The 25,625-nt window shown below is 42.3% G+C and overlaps 1 protein-coding gene across 6 annotated transcripts in view; it reads right to left on the reverse strand.

The window, feature by feature from the left end:
• The window catches only part of Epg5 (ectopic P-granules 5 autophagy tethering factor), a 107,311-nt gene that overhangs the window by 66,031 nt on the left and 15,655 nt on the right, over positions 1 to 25,625 (reverse strand). For 5 of the 6 annotated variants that reach the window (XR_013103606.1, XR_013103607.1, XM_076912392.1 and 2 more), the window contains exons 4-16: positions 23,570 to 23,614; positions 21,035 to 21,171; positions 20,366 to 20,473; positions 19,262 to 19,335; positions 17,692 to 17,797; positions 15,017 to 15,131; positions 14,505 to 14,655; positions 13,269 to 13,424; positions 11,534 to 11,691; positions 9,091 to 9,245; positions 6,259 to 6,399; positions 2,450 to 2,614; positions 123 to 242 (exon numbers count right to left, since the gene is read on the reverse strand). Coding sequence is in view for 4 of the 6 variants with exons in the window: in XM_076912392.1 (XP_076768507.1) it covers positions 123 to 242; positions 2,450 to 2,614; positions 6,259 to 6,399; positions 9,091 to 9,245; positions 11,534 to 11,691; positions 13,269 to 13,424; positions 14,505 to 14,655; positions 15,017 to 15,131; positions 17,692 to 17,797; positions 19,262 to 19,335; positions 20,366 to 20,473; positions 21,035 to 21,171; positions 23,570 to 23,614 (1,631 nt within the window). In the remaining 2 variants the exon portion in view is untranslated. The remainder of the gene's footprint in view (positions 1 to 122; positions 243 to 2,449; positions 2,615 to 6,258; positions 6,400 to 9,090; positions 9,246 to 11,533; positions 11,692 to 13,268; positions 13,425 to 14,504; positions 14,656 to 15,016; positions 15,132 to 17,691; positions 17,798 to 19,261; positions 19,336 to 20,365; positions 20,474 to 21,034; positions 21,172 to 23,569; positions 23,615 to 25,625) is intronic. The other variant, XM_076912393.1, reaches the window with a different exon arrangement.

Genomic DNA, 25,625 nt, shown 5'->3' on the forward strand with positions numbered 1-25,625 from the left:
AACTATAAAAATTAAATTTAGTGTCTTGAACTGTCAGAAATAAAACCAAAACTATAATTTTACCTTCCCAGGCAGTTTTTTAGTGAAAACTTGCATTCTCAGTAAAGACAAAGACTTAATACCTGTTTCATACTTTCAGAAATAAGCCCAGCATAGGGCTTCTGTGCCAGATATTTCTGATAAGCCTCGAGAACTAGTAAGGCCACTTCAGTGTGCAATGCTTGATCCAAATGAAGGGTACCCTTTTGGAAAAAAAAAACAAAAAACAAAAACAAATTCACAACTATACCAAGTATCTTTATACGAGTATCTTTAACTATAATTGCCCACACCATCCCACAGTCTCTTTAAAGAACCTGCATGATAGGTTAAGAGCATTGCCACCTATCCTAAAATGCTTATCATTAGTCACACAGGAAAATACTTATTACATCAAATCTACACTCCTGCCTGTTGTTTCATCGTCAATGATAGACTCAAAAACATGCATAAACACTGCCCTTCAAGCCTACAGCATTTCCATATGGTCTTCTTTGCAGTTTTTAAAAACTCCATTCCCTGACCTATGACTCTAACAGAAGAGGGAGGAGACACTAAGGGGACTCTGCATGCAGACACTGGGGATGGGAGGAACACTGTTCCATTGCAGGCTAGAGAACATGAAGTTGGAGAAACACCCTGTGGCTCTCCCCACAGCAGGTCTGCACCGAGAGCAGGCCTAGTAGAACCCCAGTATGCCAGTGTGACTATGCTTGGCCCAGGGAGTGGCACTATCAGGAGGTGTGGCCTTGTTGGAGGAAGTGTGTCACTGTAGGAATAGGCTTTAAGGTCCTATGCTTAAGCTCCACCCACTACACATGAGAGGACCCTCCTCCTGGTTCTCGGCAGAAGACAAGATATTCTCCTTCTGGCTGCCTTCAGATCAAGTCTGCCTGCACAATGCCATGCTTCCCATCATGATGATATAGCCTGAACCTCTGAAACTGTAAGCCAACCCCCATTAAATGTTTGCCTTTATAAGAGCTTCCCTGGTCATGGTGTCTCTTCACAGCAATGGAAACCCTAAGACACCCAGGAAGCAGAAACACCCCATGAGAAGGGCTCCCTGGAGTTAGGCTCCCCATCTGTGCAACACCATCCCATGAGTGCAAACTATACAAGACAACTACAAACACTAAATGATTTGCTCAAAACAAAAGATGCCATACAGCTATAGAGAGCAAATTTCTGCACCTTGTCGCTGCCAAATGTTTTGTATTCTGATCAATAAGCTAATTAGTAAGACCCAGGTAAAGAGGCAGGAAATTGTAACAGTCAAAATCACTAGCATGTCTCTTGGGAGACTTGACATATAGCAAGCCCTTAGTAATAACTATTAAACATGGAGGCAGATGCTCAAGTGTCTCCACCAGTCAAAGATAGTTTTTATATCTAGGTTGGGTATTGGGTTACACTTCTGATTGAGCATTACCAAACTTATAAAAAGCCTTTGATTAACATTTTAAAAAATTATATAAAAGCAAAAGGGAAAAGGGGGCATGGGATAGGGGTTTTCTAGGGAGGGAAATTGGGGAAAGGGGATGGCATCTAAAATGTAAATAAAATATCCAATAAAAAAAAAGAAAAAAAGAATCTATTTATCTCATGAAAAAAAAATATTAATAAATCTAAACTGAGGAATTAACTTCATCAGTTTCTCTAGCTTACTATAATAACTCTATGAGAAGGTCTATTAATATTAATATCTCCAGATGGGCAATTAATGCCCAGAGTTCAGCGTCACACTGTCAGGAGGTCGCAGAGCTGAGATCAGAGCAAAGTCAAACTCATAATTAAGGCATACTGTAGAAAAGAACTCTGGCAATGGCATACAGGACAAACTGCAGAAGGGGCAGTGGACACAATCAGAAGGAAATGAAGTAACTAGGCAGAGATAAGACAGTACCCTCAACTGGTCCAAGAATAAAGGGAAGATTTATGTTTGTGGCCACACACACACACACACACACACCCCGGCCCCCTGTCACTGTGTGTGCACATGTGAAGGCCACTTGTCAGCAAGCTCCATGGTGGATCAACCTGTGATCACCTCTCCAGTGCTGAGCTTACAAGCACTCAGTTTTTACTGGTTGCTAGGAATGGAACTTGGGTTCTCATGTTTATGCAGCAGCACCTTACCAACTGAGTCAACTCCCAGGCAACTGTAGAATACCTTCATTAGAGGATGTTCATGACACAAAACAACATTAAGGAAAAGATACTTTGTGGGATATAGCTCAATGGCAGAGTGTCTTCCAGGCATGTACAATCCCCAGAGGGGAGAGGGAGGAAGAGGAGGCGAGTCTAAACTCTCATACAGCTAAAAGAATCTGCCAGCCTAGCAGTGGCACAGAGATGTCACGGCTTTAAGAAAATCCTTTCCTGAAACTGATCCATGTAAAGTCCATACCTGTTCAGAAAACCCCCAATTCAGTCCTTCTAGGATCACACAGGCCAACTTGTTCTTCACCGCTGTCAGATTACAACTCAACAACCAGTCCCGAATCACAGCTATCTCAGAGGCAGAAGGTCGCCAAAGATACAAAGGCAGTTCTTTAAACAAGTATAAAGAAACCTTTTTAAAAAGAAAACAATAATAATTAAATTTAAGACTCAGGAATATTATTAAATTGCTTGCAAATTTTCCTTGAAAAGGATGTGGAGATGAATTTGATTTGAGACAAGTAAAATTATAGTCATGGACAAACAAATAAAATTATATCATTTTTAAGCTAATTATATAATTAAAACACAGACAATCCTTTGCAAAAGTCAAGTTTTTTAGTATGTAAATTGTTTTATTTCTATCCAGGTAAACTACCATACCAAACACAAACTTAAAGTGATAATAAATCAAAATAAGTCACTGATTTTTTTTCTTCTATACAATGAAAGCAATCTGGTGTTGAGACAGCTAATAGGTCAGTGTGAGAGCAGATGAGACAAAACTAAGAGCTGATAACTTCCCAATGCTAGGTTCACTGTGTAATTCTATTTATCAGAGTGTGCGTGAACGTGTGTGCGTGCGTTCGTGCGTTCGTGCGCGCGTGTGTGTGTGTGTGTGTGTGTGTGTGTGTGTGTGTGTGTGCATGCATGTCCCCTAGTCCTAAGTGTGGGCAAGAACAGGCTTAGTGTGGGTGTCCATGGGAATCCTGGGGCAGTTTTGTGGAACTGGCTCTCTTCTACCTTTATGTGATCCTAGGGATGACACCAGCCACCATGCTTGCACGATGGCTTAGCACGCAAAGTGCTAAGCCATTTTGATAGCCTTCTACTTGACATATATTTAAAATGTTCTAGATTAAAGTAGATTTTAAAACCTGTTTGTGAAAAAAAAGTCTACTATACTACTTTTAAATTACCTGTATGTACAAATTAAGAAAACGCAGACTAACAGTAATAAAATTCCCTTTAAGAGAGTGATCGGGAAAATAACTAACTTTATAATGTCATCTTTGTTTTATGGGGTTTTTTGAGGCAAGGTCTTACGCAATAGCCCAGAATGGTCTGTAACAGCATGTAGCCTAGACTAACATGGAATTTCCTGTGATTCTCCTGTCTCGGCCTCCAAAGTACTAGGAATCCAGGCAAGAGTCATTGTGTTAACTGACTCCTTTTATAATGTCTTAAACAGGGCTGTTCAATGAAAAGACAATGCAAATAATATATGAAGTTCTTATTGTATGATGCCAACCTTGATTGTCAGTTTAACTACAGCTGAATCAGCTAAAACTGGTGCATCTGTGAGACACAACTATAAGGAATTTTCTTGACTGGATCATTTATGTTGGAAAGACCCACCCTATGTTTGGGCCATACCTTCTGTGGCAGCACATATAAAAAGACATGGAAGAAGAAAACTTTTCCATTTTGCCTGCTTGCCTACACTTTCACTAGCAAGTTCATCCATCCTGCTGCTGAGGCACTCCTGTGCTGGTATTAGAACCTACTTCTTTGGATCCAGAGACTCTCTAGGAATCCCCAGAACTCCAGAATCAGACATCCTGCCTCACCGATTGAGCAACTGCCAGATTCTTGGCCTGTCCAATGGGAGACAGCCCTCTTTGAACTACCCAGACCACAGCTGGTAATCTACTCTAATAAATCTCCTTTATATCTGTATATATAGTCCATCTATCCGTTCTGTTCCTTTAGAGAACCCTGGCTAATACCATCTGAGTGTTGTGCATCTGTTTATCTGTGACAAGTGATACTACAAAGTTGACAGTGGCGTCCCAGTTCATAACTCTCCTATCAACAGCCCATGCCCTGGAGTTATGCCTGCACAGTATGCCAGGGCTGTAAAAGAGAAACTTTAAAAACAGAAGAGTCTACCTGAACCTCTAAGTACCTGACGGACACCATAAAATAATGGTGCTAGGCATCGGTGAACTTTTAAACTATTCCCCTATCACAGGAATGACACAGGAGTGATACTCACACTTCTGTAGTGAAGGTTCTAGTCAATCATAAAACAAGGAAAAGAAATGCAAGGCATTAACAACTACACAGGAAGCACCAGTTAGGAATTCTAGTAAATAGAGGGGCAGACAGCTGATAGAGCAGCATTAGAGCACTTGCCCAGAATGCGTTAAGCCCTGAATGTAATGCCCTGTGCTACTAAATCACACTTTTAGTAGGTGTGGTAGCAAACACTTGTAATCCCAGCACTCAGGAAACTGAAACAAGAGAGCACTGTGAACTCTGAGGCCAGCCTGCACTAGCAAGACTCAGAGAGGAGGGGAAGGGAGGGGAGGGGAGGGGAGGGGAGAGAAGAGGAGGGAAGGGGAGGGGAGAGGTGGGGAAAGACAGTGGGAGGAGAGGGAGAGGGAGAAGAGAAGCAGAGAGGGAGGGGGAGAGGAAAATCTTCTAGTAGGTACTCTTTCAACAATATAGAATTTACAAATGTTTAAAATATATTGATGCTTTTACTGTAAGACCAAAGGCCCCACTAATTTTACTTTAAGGAGTTACAAGAATAATATATGGATTTTATTAACAAAACAAAAATATGCATTCTGAAAATTAGCCAAAATTTGAACTTCAAAATTGGATAAATAAATAAATAAATAATGCGCGCGCATGTGCGCACACACACACACACAAAATTGATAACAATTTGCAGACTAACTTGCAGTCATCAAACACACTTGTGGGCTCTGTGCTCTGAAGTGTACTGAGAGCAGGACTGCTGAGGTGGTTCAGTGGTAAAGGTGCTTGCCCTCAGCCTGACCATCTGAGTCTGATCCCTAGAATCCACAAGGTGAAAAGAGAAAAGCAACCTTACCAGTTGTCCTCTGATGTCCATGACATCATTCAAGGTTCATGCACATCCATACACATACACACACTAAATAATAACAAAAATATAGTAAGAACTGAAACCAGCGTCTCTCAAAATGTATGTGTTCGCAGTTATGCTCATAACAGCAACACTTCTAACGCCAGAGGTGGAAACGAGCCAAGTGCTCGTCATCTGACAAATGGATAAACAAAATATGAGACAGAAAGTCAATGAAATATTACTCAAGATTTCAAGGAAGGAAATTCTGCAGAACACTACAATACATTATGCAAAGTTAAATAAGCCAAACATTAGAGACCACTGGCTGTGAGGACACTTACATAAAAGGTCTGAATCAGGCACCTGTGTGGAGACAGGAGGCTGGTCAGCGCTGTTTAGGGCCAAGGAGGATGCAGATAAGGAATGAGTCAAGGGTTTGTGAAGCCTTGTGAAGATGGTTTCTTTGTGAGATGAGAAAAATGCTCAAAGCTTAGCTGTAATGATGGCTGCACCTATCTGTGGCTATCCCAAAACTCCCTGGCACACACACCTTCACCAGTGAGTGTTGTGGTGAAGATGAATCATATCCACTAAAGCTCTCTTTAAAACTGCAGAAGGATTTCAAAGGGATTGACTACAATATACTGGACCTTAGAAACCTTTGCACTGGGGTTTTATTTGGTGGGAGAGTCATTCCCAACAATGTTCCTATTCCTGCCAAGGCTTTATTGCTGCAGGGTGTCTTTAAATAATCTGTATGTTTGGTTGGGTTTTCCAGGCAGGGTTCCTCTGTGTAACAGCCCTGACTGTCCTGGAATTCACCCTGTAGACCAGGCTGCCATCACCTGCATCTATCTCCAAAGATTAAAGGCATGCACCATGATACCTGGCTACTTCAGGATTCCTTTAAAATGCCAAATAGTCGGCATTCTTACCATTCCAACTTCGTCAATGGTCTCCTGCACTCTATCCAAAAGGACAGAAATAATCTCAGGGTGAACAGCTGCGATGGCCCCCAAAAGCTCTCGACCAACCTTTGAAAACATCTCTCTGGTTGACAGTGTGACATAAGATACCTAAATGAGGGGTAGGGAAAAAAATGATAATTTTAATACTAATTAACAATTAAGACACATTTTCACAGATTTTCCTCCAGAAAACATAATCCCACATTGAACCTCAGAAACTTGTCAGAACTTGAGATAGCAAACTATGCCCCTTGAGGCTAGAAGGTGTTTGTTAGAGAACAGGAAAAATGGCAACTATTTATACCCTAAGTTCAAGTTTGAGATTCAGAGACTAAACCTCAGCAAAGCCTGGTGGGCATGGGCCTGAAGCCACAAACACTTCGAAGCCTGAACTAAGAGAATCCTTTGAGTCCATTAGTTGGTGGCCAGCTTGGGCAATATAGTAAAGTCTCATCTCAGAAATGCCAAGTTTCTCCTTTGTGATGAAACAAATGAGTATCTGGCAGAAGCCATGCTGTGTCCTCTGGGAACAGCACTGAGTGTTTTGCAGATGGAGCTCCTTGTGGCAAGGCCCTGTAGACAGGACGCTGCTGCAGACCCTGTGAGGATCCTAAGGAGCACTTGAGCTTCAAGCCCTCCTGGCTTTTCACTATGTTTATTCTTATGGCAATAATTAGTTTCATTTTGTCAGTTGTGATGGCTTGGTTTATCGGGAACAAGTCTCTTGAACAAGTCTTTGATAATTTTTCTGAAAGTGTCTACAGAGAAATAAAGCTCTCTTTGCAGTTTATCATAGAAACTGGTTCTCCAGGCTAACCTTGGCTGCCTCTGCAGTCATCCTGAGTAATCCAGACGAAGTCATTAAGATTAATGATTTCTTGCTTAACTGTTTTAAAGCAATAATCACATTCTAAGAACTTCGATGATGGCATTAAGAACTTAAAGAACATACATGGAAAAAAAATAAAGGGCACAAAAGGTCAGATATCCCTCCAGTACAAAAAAAAAAAAAAAAAAAAAAAAAAATTGACAAAGGCATCTAAATCTCCCAGTCCCCTTGAAGGCAAAAGTACAAGTAGAAACTGCCAAGAAGAAGAGAAACTTGGTCCCAACAGTCACGTATCTAAGTGGGCCACCTTGTCTGGCCACAGTGGGAGATGATGCGCTAGCCCTAATGTGCCAGGGTGGGGGGATACCCAGAGGGTCCTCCACCCACTCAGAGGAGGGAAGGGAGGGGTTGGGGAAGGGACTGTGTGAGAAGGGACCAGGAGGATGTAAACTTAATTAATTAATTAATGGGAAAAAAAGAATTAAGTTCCAATCACTGCCATTCTGAAAATGTATGAAGACTAGGACCACACTGCTATCCCCACAAAAGTGATATGTGGGCCATAGAAGTCAGATTCATACCCGGAAAATATTATTCTAGGTATGGTGTCATATCTTCTGCTGACTATAAAATATAAAAGCATCATACTGTCAAAGACTAACCATAGAGCTTGAACGTCTTTCATTTCTGAAACTGCATGTCTGCTGCCAGCCTAAGCACAGAACAAACAGAATGTGCCTGGCTAAATAGAATCATCTGGCTTGCAATATAAAATGCATGTTTAGATACGAGGAAAGGGTGGCTGATGCTTACATACAGGGTGAAGGTCAATCATGATGACAAGGGGGTGGGGAAGAGGAAAAGAAACAAAATGTTGATGATCCTTGGAAAGTGATGAGAGAGACATGAGTCAAAACTGCTCAGGCTCAAATGCTGTGTGTGGAACTCGTATAAATAACGTAAGACAGCTCAAGCTAGTTGGAGCTACTTGCTTAAATGTCAACTCGTGGTGACTTTGTTTTCGCCAATGCCACACCTCCATCCTATGGCCCAGAATTCCCCTGGAGCTAGACTCTGGCAAATACCTAAACTTATTAGTGTGAGAAAAATCACTAAAATTATTTTTAAATACATTTCATAGAAATATATAATCTATCCTACAAAATAAAAACCTAAGAGTAAACATTTCTAAAATCTTGGTGCATAGGACTGTCTTCCAAGACAAACAACCACCGTCTTCAGGAGTTCTCTGTGCCCGTTTACAAATGAGCATCAGAGCTGGACTTGTTCGCTGCTGACTCCCTCAGAGGAAGGAGAAGAGACACGTACTGGACCCCACCTGAGTATGCAGCCATTTCTATGCAGTCATGCCCTAACTGTACATCACCGCGGGGTCTGGGACCCCAGGAGGTGAGATCCCTGCAGTCTTTGCATTGCTCCTTTCTTAGAGAAGGAGCAGATAGAAACCACGGAACGCAAGAATCTCCCCTCAGCTGGTCACTGTGTAGGTGAAGAAGACAAAGGCAGACTGAGTCACAAGTTACCTTTTCTGTTTAAGATGGGCAACTAACAGCAGAGCTGAACCAAAACTTCTCTTCCAAGTACAATGTTCTACACTCTCACTTAAAGTAACCTGGAGGTCATCTCTCCGTGTCACTGGGAGGAACACTGAAGTGGCACTGGCTGTGTGACTATAGTAGACACAATAAAAGCTCTATGTCTGGCTGTGCTAAACTGTTCATTCCTTACCAAACGTTTTCACCGAATGTCAAGAGAGAAGAGTGAGAAACAGAATTATAAAATAATAGATTTTCAAAATTCCTTATGGCAAATGATGTTGTTTTGATTCTTCATCCCATCCATAAGAGCAGGTGACAGCTCGGTAAGTCACTTTTTTTTTTTAAAGCAATACCCAAGAACTAATGGACAGCCCGAAAGCCCAAAGCATTGACAAAGTGTCATAGTCTAACCTCATAGATCTCCAGAACAATGATTTTTATGAAGTCTTCATCCACATTAGTTCTTCTGGCTCGAGCCATCTGAGCAAAGGTTGTCAGGAGACAGATCTCCTCTGAGCTGTTTATGGAAGAAAGACACTTCTCAAAGCTCGCAAAATGTTCTGGGTCTGCAATTCACATCAAAAAAATAAAATGTAGAAATAGGATCATATATTGAGTTACACTATTACAAAGAAAGATGACATAAAAATTGAAACTTTAAAAATATTTAAAGATAAAAAGAATCTTCCCCTTTCCAAAATGGATCCCTACCAGTTCAGAAGCTGAATCAGCTGGCTTCTGAGATCCCAACAAACAGAAATATAGTGTAGACTCAGAGCAAAAGGTTAACATTAAACTATGCCTCATCTCGCAAAAACCATTTTAAAAGACTGAACAATGTAGAGAACTTGGTACAAATCTGGAGGATAACCCAAAACAGTGCACAGCACTGCTGCTGTCCCTGGGTGTCACCGCCAACCCACAGGCACAGGGGACTCTCCTGGGCTCATTTGCAGCCACGGGAATGCAGAGACTATAACTGCAACCTGTCACAGCCAGCAGCTACTCAGCGTAAACATGGCACTGCAAACACAGATTAGCTCGTAAACTAAGACTATGAACAAGAAATTGGATAAAACAAGCAGTACATAATCCATTCAGCCTCATTCTCAGAGGATGCTGTGTAAGCAATATTATACTTTGTTAATACTTTACTTTGTAACTTATCAATTTGATAACTCTGTAATACATGTAGGAACCAGGCACAAAAAGCAAAAATTCTACAAAAAAAGATATGGGCAAAAAGCCCATTTATGAAATATATTCCACCTGAGGACAGAAGTATGTGGGACAGAAGATGGCCTACAGAAGAAACGGAATGAAGACTAACCTGAGTCAGAGACCATGCTCACCATCCTCGGCCCCTGCCAAGGAAGGACTGTCTCTCACCTGTGTCTGTCACTTCACCCACAGAGTTAGTAGCCAGAGAAGAGGCTGTGAAACACTCAGAGCACGTTCAACTATGGAAACAGTAATGCAAGCACCTCCCGGGACAGTGCGGAAATATTTTATAAAGCAGAGAAGTGCAAAAGACAAACAAAAAAACAACAAACTTTCAAACAGGAAGGCAAATAAACAAAAAGTAGATTTGCACAGAACATATATACATAGAATAAAAACAGAAGAATAAAGAAAAAATAATGAATAGCTACAAAAACCTGCCAATAATATAAATTATTTTTAGGTTTTATACAGTATGGTTTTCTTTCTCCTTGTTTTGATTTGTTGTTGTTGTTGTTGCTGCTGTTGCTGCTGCTGCTGCTGCTATTTTGAGAGAGAGTTCCTAACTAGCACTGGCTGTCCGAGAACTTACTAAACCTGCCTGGCCTTGAACTCAAGAGATTGGCCTGCCTCTAAGATTAAAGGTGCTTTTTCTTTTAAGCAGTGCAGAGGTTTAAAATTTAGAAGAGATGGTTTTAATCCTATTAGTATTATATTATGTTTTGTTTCATATTTTCTTTAATATGAAGAGTAATGGATAAATTATTTTATTTTATTTTATTTTATTTTTTAGTTTTAGTTTTTGTGAGACAGGGTCTCTCTACACAGCCCTGGTTGTCCTAGACTATGCAGGCCAGATTGGTCAGACAAGTGTTGGGATTAAAAGCATGAACTACCAGGCCCGGCTCATACTCTTTTTAAAATGATTCATTTATTTTTATTTTACAAGTATGGGTAGTTCTGCCTGCATGTATATTGGTGCAATACATATGGACAGTTCAGAGGAGGCCAGAGGGTGTTGCATCTCCTGGAACTATCCAAACTTGGTCCTCTGCAAGAACATTTTTAACATTATAACGTAAATATTCTGCAGTTCAATGTTAGTATGCATTAAAATGCAATCAAGTCTTCACTCAAATTAATTTCTGTTGTTTTGGTTTAGAGGTTTATCTTGATGCTGAGGATTGACCCTAGAACCTCACACATACTAAGTACACACACAGACCACCACTGTGCTACACAGAACCTCACGCATACTAAGTACACACACAGGATTACTATCTACCTCTTACCTACTTCATAAAATCAATACAATTAAGAAAAACAGAAAAAAATCAGTGAAACAACTGGGCACAAGCCTTAACAGACTTCAAGACAATTAACAAGGCTTGTTGATCCGACTAGAATTTTACACATGCAAAAAAGTGATTCATCAAAGTTAGATCATTGTGCTTACTACACAGATTTGGACCTGATGGAATCTGGATTTGAGATATGTTACCTTCCATCTAACTACTGGAACAGTGAAGCAGTCCCCTGAATGTCAAAATCATCATACCACAGAGCTTCTAAAAGCAGGACTAACACTGCGACCGTGAAGCACACAGAGAGAGACAGCACCCTGGTCAGGTACCTTGGAGTTGCCTCTTGCACTCAGCCGGCTGCAGGGAGGCACAGAGCTGCTGCAGGTTCCCACTCTCCACCTGGTGCATGAGGTAGAAGAGCTTCCAGAGCATCTGGACCGACAGCGTGCCGAAGGGCATCTCAGACATAAACAGCCAAATGCCAAGTCTGCACAGTATAAACAGCAACAGGGAAAGTTTATGCATTAGCAAGCCTCCCCACAGTAAGGAAGTGGAAGCAAGACCAGCGCTGGCTCTACCACTTTTCTAACAAGCATACAGAGAAAGGTATGCTTTCTCATAGATGTTCTGTACCAAAAGTATTTGAGATTCAGGGAATTTTTATTATCTTGGATATTTGCACATATATAATAGTGTGTACAGGGAAGAGACTGAAATGTGAGCATGAAAGCTCACATGGTTCACAGCAGCCGGGATAGGGAACTGGATGTCCATTAATAGGTGACAGGTAAAGAAAATGTGTTCAGACACACAATGTAATTGCATTCAGCAGATGAGGGCTGTTTGGAGAGAGGAAACAGGCCAGTCAAGAGGGGAAAAGACAGACAGACAAAGAGGTAGAAAGGATAAATGTGAACAAGATACAAGGATTATATGTAGATATTTTGTGTACACTTTATAAACATGGCCATAATGAGGACTTTATACAGTATTTTTACTGTGCCTGTGTGCACATCACATGAGGTCAAATGTAGTTTTCCACTTATTTTTATATCATAACATTAGCAGGAAAAGTTTCTAATTCTTGGTGAGCAGCGGTAGCACACGCCTTTAACCCCAGCACCCTGGAGGAAGAGGCAGATGTATTTCTGTGAGTTCAAAGCCAGCCTGGTCTACCAAGTGATCTCAGGACAGGCAAGGCTGTTACACGGAGGCACCGTGTAACACACGGTGAAAAACACAAAGAGAAAAGCTTCTAATTCTTGAGCTTTCTGTGCTACAGTGTTCAATCTACATATATTATCGATTTATTTTACAAAAACAAAGGCAACATTATTATAAATTTACACGAGACCTCTCAACATATGGAGAATATTAAGAACAACTGCTGGGTTTTGAACCAAAGATCCTTTTTAAGACCAGAATGAGAGAGGAGCTGTCTTAGTCGGGGTTACTGTTGCTGTGATGAAACACCGTGACCAAGAAGCAAGTTGGGAGGAAAGGGTTTATTTGGCTCACACTTCCAGATTGCTGTTCATCACCAAAGGAAGTCAGGACAGGAACTCAAGCAAGGCAGAAAGCTGAAGGCAGGAGCTGATGCAGAGGCCACAGGAGGGTGCTGCTTACTGGCTTGCTCCCCATGGCTTGCTCAGCCTCTTTCTTATAGAACCCAGGACCAGCAGTCCAGGGATGGAACCACCCACAACGGGCTGGGCTATCCCCATCAACCACTAATAAAGAAAACACCCTGAAGTCTTGCCTATAGCCCAGTTTCTTGAAGGCATTTTCTCAAATGAGGCTCCTTCCTCTCTGATGACTGAAGTTTGTATCAAGTTAACATAAAACTCTCCATCACAGAGGCTGTTTCTAAGCTACTGATGTGTGTTGGGTCACATCCAGGTTTAAGTACAACGTGGATATGGAAACTACAGCCAAGAATTTACCCAAGACAAAAAGCTGACCTGCACCAAGTCCTCACTCTAGGGCCCACTTAAGTCAATGACTTTCATGCTATCCTTGCTTCCCAAGCAGGAAGCTCTCACCCAGTGCTACCCTACCTCTTACCTTTTGGCTTTCAGGACATGCAGGACAGCTCTGAGAAACAGCTCATCAAACTCGATCTGCAGCTTCTCCATGGAGTAGGGCTGTAGGGTTAACCCCATGCCTGTGCTATGGCCTACATACTGGGCCCAGTGGTCACTGACATAGCCAAGGGTCATCCTGAGTATGAGGAAAACAATGGTACTCTTCAGTCACCCACTCAGCATCACCTTTACACTACGTGAGAAGGAATAACAAGCTCAGTATGTACTAACTGTGCACCTACTATGTGCTCAGTTCTGAAGGTAATCTTAACAGAAACCAATCTTCATGGTAATGGCCTTAGCAGAAGGTATAAGGACAGGTAAATAAGGAAAATGAATGCCTGCCATTTCATGGTGGGTTGCACTCATAGCTACCCTCAGCTCCATGAGGGCCACAGGGCACGGTACAGATACATATACTAGGATCTCAGCTTTCTAAGGGGCCCCAGGCTCTAAGGGCATCCTATAAATCTTCATAAAGCTGACTAAAATAAATAAATATAAATCAGTTCAGTTTGGAGAACAAAACTGAGAAAGTGAGAGATTTTTTACAGTTTCATGAACTTTCTTTTGAGAAAGAGGTTGGATTAAAAAATAATAATAATAACCTATGTATGTGCTATAGGAAATAATCGAGAAAAAAAAAGACCCTGAAGATATAAAAAAGGTATGAAGTTGATTTAGAGAAAAGTAATATATAAACTCAAAAAATTTTCAAACACTTGCAAATTAAACCATAAACCCATCTTTCACTCAAACACATGAAGTTCTCACAGTTCAAATAGAGTGTGACTTACTTAAGACTTTGAAACGTTTCTAAATATTCTAAACTACAAGAAGATATGGATGAAGGGTGGCAGAGAAGCAATGGCAGTAAAGAATTACTGCCCGTTTGCCACAGTTCAGTCAGCGACAATTCCAAAGAAAAGCAGGCTGTGGACAGAAAGGAACCAGAGACGGGAAGGCCTGCATCTTCCTTGACCCTTCTCCCTGCAGCAGCTTTGACAGTCAGAACTTGAGGAACAGTCACGTAACAAGTCAGCTGAATCTGGGATAATTAACTACATACTTTCACTGGAAACACTTATCAAATCCCATCTAGCTGACAGGAGAACTACCTCACTTCTCTGAGGAGACAGAAGTGTGCATCTACGATCCTGCACAGTACTGTCTAAGCAAGGCGACACCAGCACAGGAGTGCCAACAGCAGCACTACCTGATCAGGTATCCAATGCGCTTCACAAACTGCCTGTAGCGGGCTCTGTTAAAGGTCTCTAGTCCCATGGCCAGAAGCTCCACCAATGAGTTGGCAAAGGCAAAAATTTTCATCATCTCTTGGGGCCTTGTTGTTTCAGGTAAATAATCACCTAGAAGTGAAACAGATAAAAAGGAAAAAGTATAATTAGTAGAACAAAACACTGCAGAACACAGGTGTATGATTCAGTGGGAAAGCCAGGCGAGGAGGAATTAACCCCATATTTCTTGCTCCAATATCAAAGTCAAGTGAGGAGCTTGAAAGAATGTACATTATTGTATTTAAAATAGGGAACACATGCACTATTGAGCCTTTACTTAAGCATGAGTAAAAAAAAAATTATGAACATAAGAGGGATGAGGTTTTGCACAAGTGGACAAAGGAAAATCCAGCAAAGAAGCAGGACTTGATGCTTCCTGGGTAGAGCCTGAGCCACTACCATCTTTCAGTGATAACAAGAGAGATTCATCTACCTTTTGCTTTAAACCCAAGAAGATGCTGAAAGAGCTCCTGAAAGGGAAACTGGGACAAAAGGGTGACCAAGTCGTCTTCATTAAGGAGAATCCAACTGGTCTCAGGGTCTTCATCCTAAAGGGAAGATGCCAAATCACATCAGCTAACCAGGAGAGATCACACTGTAGTCTGTGGTTACAGAAACTAAATCATCCCAGAAATCACAACATAGTCCTTGCAGACGCTTCCTCAAGGTCAAGGATCTTAGATCCACAGCCAAGATGGAAGCCCTTTGAAATCAACTATAATTCACATGTACCTGGTTCATGTCCATTGCTCAGAGCCTGAAACAGCGCTCATTAAATTTCTATCATAAAGAAGACAAGACTAAACGCTCTTCTAGATCCAGGAGGGGACAGCACAGGTCTTTAATCCCACCACTTAGGAGGCAGAAGCAGGCAGATCTTTGAGTTCGAGACCAGCCTGATCTACAGAGCAAGTTCCAGGCCAGCCAGGGCTACATAAAGAAACTGTGTCTCAAAAAAACAAAACAAAAAACCCTTCTAGAGTGACTTTTAGTGTGCGATTCACTGCTCAAATCAACAATTAATCATATTCTACTACAGGCCAAGTTATTTGTAGCTACAGTTCTCTTCTACTAAACTACTAACATGTTCAACAGACTTTTGAGGAAGCAGCTAGTATTTGCTACAGATGCCTCAGGTTCTGCTAGGCAAGAGAAAGCTGTAAACAAAGATCATTCAGGGGACACCACTGGTGTCTTTTTGAAACACAGCCTTAAAGTCACCTTAGAAATCAAGCTAACTTGTGTTGCCATATGCACTACAATGGTGCTGCCCCATGATTCATGAGTCTGGAGCTTAGTTCCAAGCTTAGCAATACTGGGAGTTAATGTGTGACCTCTAAGAAACAAGCCCTAGTGAGGGCTCTTAATTTTTGACGGCACTTCCTCTAAAATAAACAAAGGCAAGGGCTCATAAAAGGTGCTATGAAAGGCTGGCCCTATTCAGCTCCAGACTTGTCTTGAAATGAGGTTCTCTGTGTTCTGCCATCTAGTATGAAGCCCCCACCAGCGCCTGTGCCATGCTACTTGGGGGCGGGGGTGGTCAGCATCCAAAATTGTCATCTCATTAAAACCTTTTTATAAAGCTAACTTACTTCAGGTATATCAAGTAATGCAAAATAGAATAATAGCATGTATATAATGGCTAACACGAGCCTCAGAAACTACAGGAGCAATAGTTTTTCATTCTGGCTGGAAATTGGATCTCCCAGTAGGCTCCAGAACACTTGGATCTAAGTATACATGTGGCAAGCTTTATAAAATGTTCAAGTGAGCCTTCTGTGGAACTAGTGTTGAGAAGCAAAAGGCACGAATGGAGCATGCTGCCTTCCCTCACACACGCTTCCGATCCAGCTGACATCTTAACTGTCTCAAGTGTTAGGTTCCTCTGCACTGCTTCTGGTTTTGTTTCCCTTGCTTGTTGCTAGTTTTGTTCAGCTTCTTACTGTTAACCAAGAGGCAAGCACAAATGCAGAATCTATCTCTGAGGTTAAATTCAGAAAACCCATGCAAAAAATAAAGACTATTTTAAAGAAAGACAATTCTAAAAAAATGCAAAGATCAAACATTGCTTTGTTACAATCTTCCAGATATGATTTATGTCACCTCCTGAGACGCCCCTGCCAAAGGTGTTTGCACCCCCACATCACTTCCTACCACCTGCTCACCAGCTACAAGCCACAGAGGTGATAAAAACCAACCAAGCAGGAACAGGACCACTCGCTCCTGAATGGGCCCTGGTGCAAGGCATCCATGCACCCCTCACAGCAGAATGCTGTCAGTGGTCTCTTCACACAGAGGTTTTAGTGAATCAGGAGAGTGAGCATCTTAGAACACTGAAGAAGGATTTAAGGAAGAGTTCAAGCTTTCCATTACATTTGTTGAGGGTGGGGGGTCTGTCTGTCTGTGTGCCTATCTGTGTCTGTGTGCAAATGTGCATGTCACAGCACATGTGTGGAGGTCAGAGGACAGTGTGTACAAGTCATCCCCTCTTTCCACCAAGTTACCAGGTAGAGAGGGCACTCAGGCAGTCAGGCCTGGTGGCGAGTGTCTTGACCTGCTGAGCTACCGTACTGGCCAATTCAGGAGCCAGGCCCAGAACTGCTAAAGAGCAGACGGAGACGTCCCCATATATACACCACTAACAATTTTGGAAGAAAGAAATAGTAGCAAAAATTATCTTAAAATTTTTCTTAGAAATGATCTTGAGAAGCTGGATTTGGGTCATTAAAGTTTCATCCCAAGTATTCAGAGCAGGTTGTCTGTAGGTAAGACTCTAGCTAGTCCCAGAAACCTGCTACTGTGAAAAATAAAGCCTTAATATAAATGTCGGAGATATCACACTACTTCATTTTCCCCTTCCAGATTCTGTCTCCTGAGCACATCTACAGAAGGATGTAGGATGGGCTACTGGCTAGGAGAACCTGCTCTAGAGGTTCTGCATTCAATGACCACATTCCCTCCCCTCACACATCAGGTGTCTCCATCTGTAAAATGGGTCAGCAGTCCTCATCTCAGGAGAATCGAGACTTACGACAAAGTGCTTAGAATCACGCCTGGCAGGAAGAGGAGCTCAAGACAGACTAAAGGAAACCAAGCAGCACACATTACCTCTTCCCCTCCTTCATCCACAAGTGTCCAGTTCCCAGATGCTGGCCCTGAGGACGACGGCTTCCACTCACTGGGCTTCATGTGGCACATAAACTCCGCTCGATTTCTAAAAGACACCACACATGAATCTAACCATGTGAACACAGAAAGCCCCACATGAGTGCATGTGTAGATCACCTATTCTAAAGAGAAGTCAGGAATCAGCCAGCTTTCACATGGTTTCAATTAGCAAATAAGTAAGAACAGGCCAGGAATGATAATACTTAGCTTTAAGCCCCACTACAGAAGGCAGAAGCAGGTAGAAACAGGCAGACTTCTGAGTTCAAGGGCAGCCTAGGCTAGATAACTAGTTGCAGGCCAGCCTGGTCTACATAGTGAGACCCACTTCAAAAGAAGAAAAGAAAAAATTAAAAGAAATGGCTGGGTGGCTACAAGCACTTGCTGCTCTTGTAGATGGCTCAAGCTCCGGTCTGGCACTTACGCCCAGCAGTTCACAAGGACCTGTATCTCCAGCTCCGTGGGATCCAGCACCGTCTTCTGGCTCCCACAGATGCCCACACTCATATGTACATTCCCAACACACAGACATATACAAGCACCCATGATTAAAAACATAAATAAATTTTTTAAAGAAATCTATCGTATCAAAAATAAAAAAGGTTGGGATCGTGAGCAGGAGATGCAAACGTCTGTAACCATCAATGAGGTGATGAGGAAGTCCAGACCCTTCTCCGCCAGTCCCACCTCTCCATTTTTTTCTTGGTGTCACCCAGGCTGACCTTGGACTGAAGATCATCCACACAGCCCTACAACCCCTGGAACCTCACAGTGCCTGGTCTAATCTTCCTTAAGCACAGTTTCTGCTCCCTGTTTGAGAACCCTCCACTGGCTCACAGGCCAAGCCTTACCAAGTGTAGACAGTTCATCTTTTTTTTTTCAAGGTCTTATATCCTCCAGGCCCACCCCAGTCCCTCACCTTTATTATCATCACTTGCAGTTACCTACACCCCAGTCCTCTGCACACCATGATTTGGGGTCTCTGCCTCAGCCCCTCTCACCCAGTGAATACAACCCACTCTCAAAGCCCACCCACGCACTGTGGAACTGTATCTGACTCTCTCTCTCTCAATCTCTCTCTCTCAATCTCTCTCTCCCTTCCTCCCCCTCCCTTCCTCCTTCCCTCTCTCTCCCTCTCTCTCTGTCTCCCTGTCTCTGTCTCTCTCTCTCTCTCTCTCTCTCTCTCTCTCTCTCTCTCTCTCTCTCTCTCTCACACACACACACTCCTGCAGTACTGCAGCTCCACAGATCTCCCTCTCCCTTCTAAGAACACACCTTCCCTTAGTCTATGGCATCTTTCACAATGGCAGTCACGAGAGACAAACATACTAAAAGGGGAGCCGAGAAAACAGTTAATAAGCAGCAAGATTCATCACTAAAGAAAATCTGCAATGTTACATTCTAGAATGACACCGCTTCCCTTAGCAGGTCTCTCTGGACGTGGGCAGCTAAGAAACTAACCCTTTGATACAAGTGTTTCACTTTCTACTTCACAAAGCTCTTCCACACTTACTTGACAGGAGACATCAGCAGGGCAAGAGACTGCATAAAATGAAAGACCCCTGAAGGGTTATTCAACACTTTGATCTGAAATCAGAAAATGAAAAAGTATACTGTAGAAAACCAGCTCAAGCTGCTTTATACACATCTAACAATAAGATGCTAGTCAGAGAACACCGCTAACCCTGACACCTAAGCTGAAGCGGTTATGTACACACTGCCTCAGTCTGTCTCAGGACAGAGGACGAGCAGCTGACAGCAGACACCTACACAGCTGGGATGAAGCACAACGCTGCTACTTTAAACCAGTAAAAAACAAAACATCGCCCTTCTCTTCAAAATGATTTAGACTCCATGCCACCAGAAATAATAAAGTTAAGAAAATATGGAGGAATTGAGTTGACCTTAGCACACAGTTTGGTTCCTGCTATCTGAGTGGTTGCTATGAATATTAAACATGGCCAAAAGCTGCTCAGCAACAGAGAACCTACAAATCGTATGGTCAATCTGGTCAGTGTCCACGAGTTACTAACAGGCCTCGGCCCTCTCTGCCATGCTAACAGATTACATTTCATCTGTACCAAGTGTGCTGTTGGATAGAAAAGAAAAGTAGCCCTGGAAGATGTCCTACACCAAAATCTTAACAAATTAAATACCTGTGAGCCTGGCAAGCTAGGTTACTTCAACTTTTACAGTTCTGTCCTAATTTCTTCAACTGTGGTGACCCAGAAAGTTCTGACACTGACTCCTACACACATGTCCTCCTGGTTGAAGGGTTTTACTTAGGAAGCTGGAGAGATGGCCCCGTGGCTAAGAGCACTTACTGCTCCTCCAGAGAGAAGGTTTGGTTCCCACACCCAGATCAGGAAGTTCACAACCAACTGTAACTCCAGTTCCAGAGTTCAATGCCTACTACCCTCTGCAGACACTACATACACGGTGCACATAAACTTATGCAGACACATACAGTATGCTTGTAAAAAAGATAAATAAATCTTTTAAGTTTTTATTTAAATAGCACTCAGGCCAGGGGAGGGTTGTATTAGACATTTCTTAAGGAAAGCTACATAATAAAACCCCTACCCTGCCCCCCAGAACAAGAAAATGACCATCATACCTGTACAAAAGGAACAGCCCACTTACTAATGCCAGCTGGGCACCGAAGAATGTGGTTTAGGAGAAAGAAGTGATCTCCAGGACAGCCAACTCTTTGTAACACTGACACCTGAACAACAAAGGACTCATGGTTTCAGGGATTAAACAGACTCATGGACACAGTGAATTAGGAGAGCATTCACTCAGTCAAGTGCGTACAATATTTCTAGAGTATCCAGACATAACTCTGTCTGTAATATGCTTACATTTTCCAAATTCTGACACTTTTCTTCTTGTGTTAAGTATGACTAAGTTCATCGTCAAACATAATTAGATTCTTGGTGAGTCAACAGCTAGTTACAGCAGCATGCTTGTTACATGCTTGTTACAGCAACAACCCTGCCTATCCCTGGATGAAATGAGTTCATGTAATGGTACTGGGGAGTCTTCAAATGTGGCAGACTTCCCTCTGACATTTCCTCCAGAGTTCAACCCTGACCTGAAAGCCAGAGTTCATTAAAGAGACAGAGTAACAAGACAAATAACTTATAACCATGTGTCATCAAAGAAAAGTCATTAACTCATTAAATGAATTGGCTAGAAAAGCTATAGAAGAAAAAAATATATAATAAGAAATGATTCTTAAATTACCCAAGCAATAAACAACTTGTCTGCTTGTATGTTTGCTTACCAGTCTCTGCAGCCAGAGAAGGATATCCTCACGGAACTGGGTGTCCTCACTCACCCTCCTGGTGAACATGAACAAGACACTAATGCACTCCTTCAGCTGACACGTGTCAGAGGGGATGCTTTCTGTCAGCTTAGAAACTATAAGGAAGAGAAGATGACATGAGTTCATGTAATGGTACTGGGGAGGTAGACTCCTAGCTTCTCCACTTAAAGCAAAGAAACCAAAATGTATAAAACATTTAGTTCAGATAAACACCCAAGGAGGCTGTCCACTTACTGATGGTGCTCCGGCTGCCACGTTTTCCTCCCTGTGAGGGACTGTATTCCACTGAACTGTGAGTCAAAATAAACTCTTCGGACTTAAGTTGTCTCTTGTCAGAGAAGCAACTAATACAAAGTGACGGCAACAAGGGATAGGCAGGGTCGTTGCTGTAACAAGCATGGCATGCAGACCTTACACCTTTAGGACTATATGCTGGATAAACACAGAAGGGTTTGGAGCCATTGGATGAACAAGTCTTGAACTGATATAAGCAGAACTTAATGGGCCATTCTGCTGGGCATTTGAAAGACCATGATGTTAAGAGTGATGTAGACAGTGAAGGCCTGGCTCATGAAGTATTTAAGAGCTGAGCAAGAACTCTCCTGGGAACTGGGATGGAGGTCATTCCTGTGGTATTCTGGCCATTCTATCCATGTTCTGAAGACTTGAATGAGACTGGATTCAAAAATGATAGTTTGGTGAAGAGAATCTCAAGACAGGCAGTACTGAAGTTACAGATGGTTAGTGCTCACTTTCCTTATCCAGGTCTACAACGAAAGAGAGCAACAAGGGCACCAGAAAGATGTGAACAACTTGTGGGTTCACCAGGAAAGGGGTGAGTTCAATATTGCAAGCAAGGCCATGCAGGAGAGAAACTTAGTGTTCTCACTGAGATGACAGGAGACACGGAAGGCGAGGCCCTTACATGGAATACCCAATTTGTGAAAATGAACACATATTTAAAAGGCAGGAGCCTAAATTTTGAGTGCCCTGAAAGCCTTCCTCCCTGATAGCAACTGCCTAGACAGGTGCGTGCTCAGCGAGATGAGGTGCCGGGAGACAACTGCGTCAAGCTATAGTTCAGGCTAACAGACCTCAGCACCACTGTCTACACAGTACTGGTTTTGTAGGAATGCCACATGAAACAGTGGTGGGGATGGGAGCATGGTGTCTTCCTCAAGGTTCCTGAAAGCTGCTGAGTGACAGTTCCACAGCAGAAGGAACTGCAAGGCATCAAGCAAAGCTGAGGACACAGTCTAAAATGCAGTGAAGACTTCAGGATACTGAAGACGCCAGGATCACAGGACCTCTACCAAGGAGAGCTGCAGGCACAGAGCAGATGGAGCCAGCCCAATACAGAAACCGAAGGCTTCAGGCAGTTAAGTTAGACAAACAGGGCTACCCATAGGTTTTGGAGCCCAGGTGACTCTTCCTCAAGCCCCCAGATGCCTAGACATGGAGCAAGGGTAGTTGATGCTTACCCTGCTGGTTGTGTTAGAACCTTCAGCCTGAACCAGGCCATACCTCCCTGCAGCTCTGCCTGGTACAGAACTAAGCAGTCTGTTCTCTGATTTGACAACTTTCAATTTATTATCCCTGGCTTCTCCCTGCTCTTTGTCACATATACTATACCAAACTGACTTCCCACTACTCTAAAATGTTACAAAAGATCAATTTTTTCTTTTGTTCTTGGGACTGTTATAACACATACACACATACACACATACACACACACACACACACACACACACACACACACACACTCATCTTCCCATCTCTCTTATTCTCATTCTTTTGTTGCTTGGCTTGATGTTTGTTCATTTGTTTGTTTGTTTTGAGAGAGGGTCTCACTCCGTCTAGACCTAGAACTGTCCTAGAACTCACTTTGTAGACCAGGCTGGACTCAAACTGCCTCCCTCTGGCCTCTAAGTGCGAGTGCTGGGAGTAAAGGCATGCACCACTATTCTCTCTCTTTCTTTCTTTCCTTTTTTTTTTAAGAACAAAATCGAGAAAGTATGTTCTGTAAACTGCATTAGGTGAGCAGAGAGCAAGGCTGAGACTATTAGAGACTGTGGGGACTTCTGAAGTTGAACAGAGTGCATATTGATGCCCAAGGCCAAGAGCAAAGCGTGTGGTGTGAATGTGCAATGTTCCCTAACTTACTCCACATTCAGTGCCCAGCTGATGATGATTTGTGGAAGGTTGTGGAACCTGCAGGAAGTGGAGCCTCATTACAGGAAGTGGGACGCTAGGGACTGGTCTTATGATTTTATATCCCAAGTGAGGATCTACCTGCATGTATGTCTGTGCACCACATGCCTGCTGACCAGCTGCTTATATCCTGCCATCATGACTTCCCTGCCATGATGGAAATAAACTCCTCCCCTCTCCCAAAATGATCCCCATAAAGTTCTGGCAGTATGTCAGACAGTTGGTCTGAGGGGGAACTCTGTGGGCCGCCTACTTGGCTGTGTGTCGACATGTCCAACATACCTGACAGAAGCTGAGGATGTAGCTCCGGGGGAGAGAAAGCAACTACTATAAAAAAAAATTAGAATTTCTACTTCAGAACATTTTGACCAGGAATTCAAGGCCCAAACCTAAATATAGTAAAAGCAATATACAGCAAGCCAGTAGCCAACATCAAACTAAATGGAGAGAAACTTGAAGCAATCCCACTAAGATCAGGCACTAGACAAGGCTGCCCACCCTCTCTCTACCTATTCAACATAGTACTGGAAGTCGTAGCTAGAGCAATTAGACAACAAAAAGAAGTCAAAGGGATAGAAATAGGAAAGAAAGAAGTCAAAATATGACTATTTGAAGATGATATGATAGTATACTTAAGTGACCCCAAAACTTCCACCAGAGAAATCCTACAGCTGATAAACAACTTCAGCAAAGTGGTTGGATATAAAATTAACTCAAACAAATCCTCTATTCGAAGGATAAACAGACTCAGAAAGAAATTATGGAAATGACACCCTTCACAATAGTCACAAATACTATAAAATACCTTGGTGTGACTCTAACCAAGCAAGTGAAAAATCTGTATGACAAGACTTTAAAGACTATGAAGAAAGAAATCAAAGAAGATCTCAGAAGATGGAAACATTTCTCATGCTCATGGATTGGCAGGATTAATATAGTAAAAATGGCCATCTTGCTGAAAGCAATCTACAGATTCACTGCAATCCCCATCACAATTCCAACTCAATTCTTCATAGAGATATAAAGAGCAATTTGCAAATTCATTTGAAATAACAAAAAACCCAGGATAGTGAGAACTATTCTCAACAATAAAAGAACTTCTTGGGGAATCACCATCCCTGACCTCAAAATCTACTACAGAGCAATAGTGATGAAAACTGCATGGTATTGGTACAGAGACAGGCAGGAAGATCAATGGAATAGAATTGAAGACTCAGAAATGAACCCACACATATGGTCACTTGATCTTTGACAAAGGAGCTAAAACCATCCAGTGGAAAAATGACAGCACTTTCAACAAATGGTGCTGGTTCAACTGGAGGTCAGCATGTAGAAGAATGCAAATCGATCCATTCTTATCTCCTTGTACAAAGCTCAAGTCCAAGTGGATAAAGGACCGTCACATAAAACCAGATACACTGAAACTAACAGAAGAGAAGGTGGGGAAGACCCTCAAATACCTAGGCACAGGGGAAAAGTTCCTGAACAGAACACCAATGGCTTATGCTCTAAGATCATGAATTGACAAGTGGGACCTCAAAAATTGCAAAGCTTCAGTAAGGCAAAGGACACTGTCAATAGGACAAAACGGCAGCCAACAGATTAGGAAAAGATCTTTACCAATCCTACATCCGATAGAGGGCTAATATCCAATATATACAAAGAACTCAAGAAATTAGACTCCAGACAACCAAATAACCCAATTTAAAAAAAAAAAAATGGGGTAAAGAGCTAAACAAAGAATTCTCAACTGAGGAAACTCGAATGCCCGAGAAGCATCTAAAGAAATGTTCAACACCCTTAGGCATCAGGGAAATGCAAATCAAAACAACCCTGAGATTCCAGCTCACACCAGTCAGAATGGCTAAGATCAAAAACTCGGGTGATAGTAGATGCTGGTGAGGATGTGGAGAAAGAGGAACACTCCTTTATTGTTGGTGGGATTACAAGCTGGTACAACCCACTCTGGAAATCAGTCTGGTGGTTCCTCAGAAAACTGGATATAGCATCACCTAAGGACCCAGCTATACTACTCCTGGGCATATACCCAGAAGATGCTCCAACATTTAACAAAGACATATGCTCCACTATGTTCATAGCAGCCTTATTTATAATAGCCAGAAGCTGGAAAGAACCCAGATGTCCTTCAACAGAGGAAGGGATACATTGGTACATTTACACAATGGAGTATTACTTAGCTATTAAAAACAATGAATTTGTGAAATTCTTAGGCAAATGGAACTAGAAAATATCATCCTGAGTGAGGTAACCCAATCACAAAAGAACATACATGGTATGCACTCACTGATAATTGGATATTAGCCCAAAAGCTTGCAAT

The sequence above is a fragment of the Arvicanthis niloticus genome, chromosome 14, assembly GCF_011762505.2.
Source record: "Arvicanthis niloticus isolate mArvNil1 chromosome 14, mArvNil1.pat.X, whole genome shotgun sequence".
Taxonomy (NCBI): Eukaryota; Metazoa; Chordata; class Mammalia; order Rodentia; family Muridae; genus Arvicanthis; species Arvicanthis niloticus.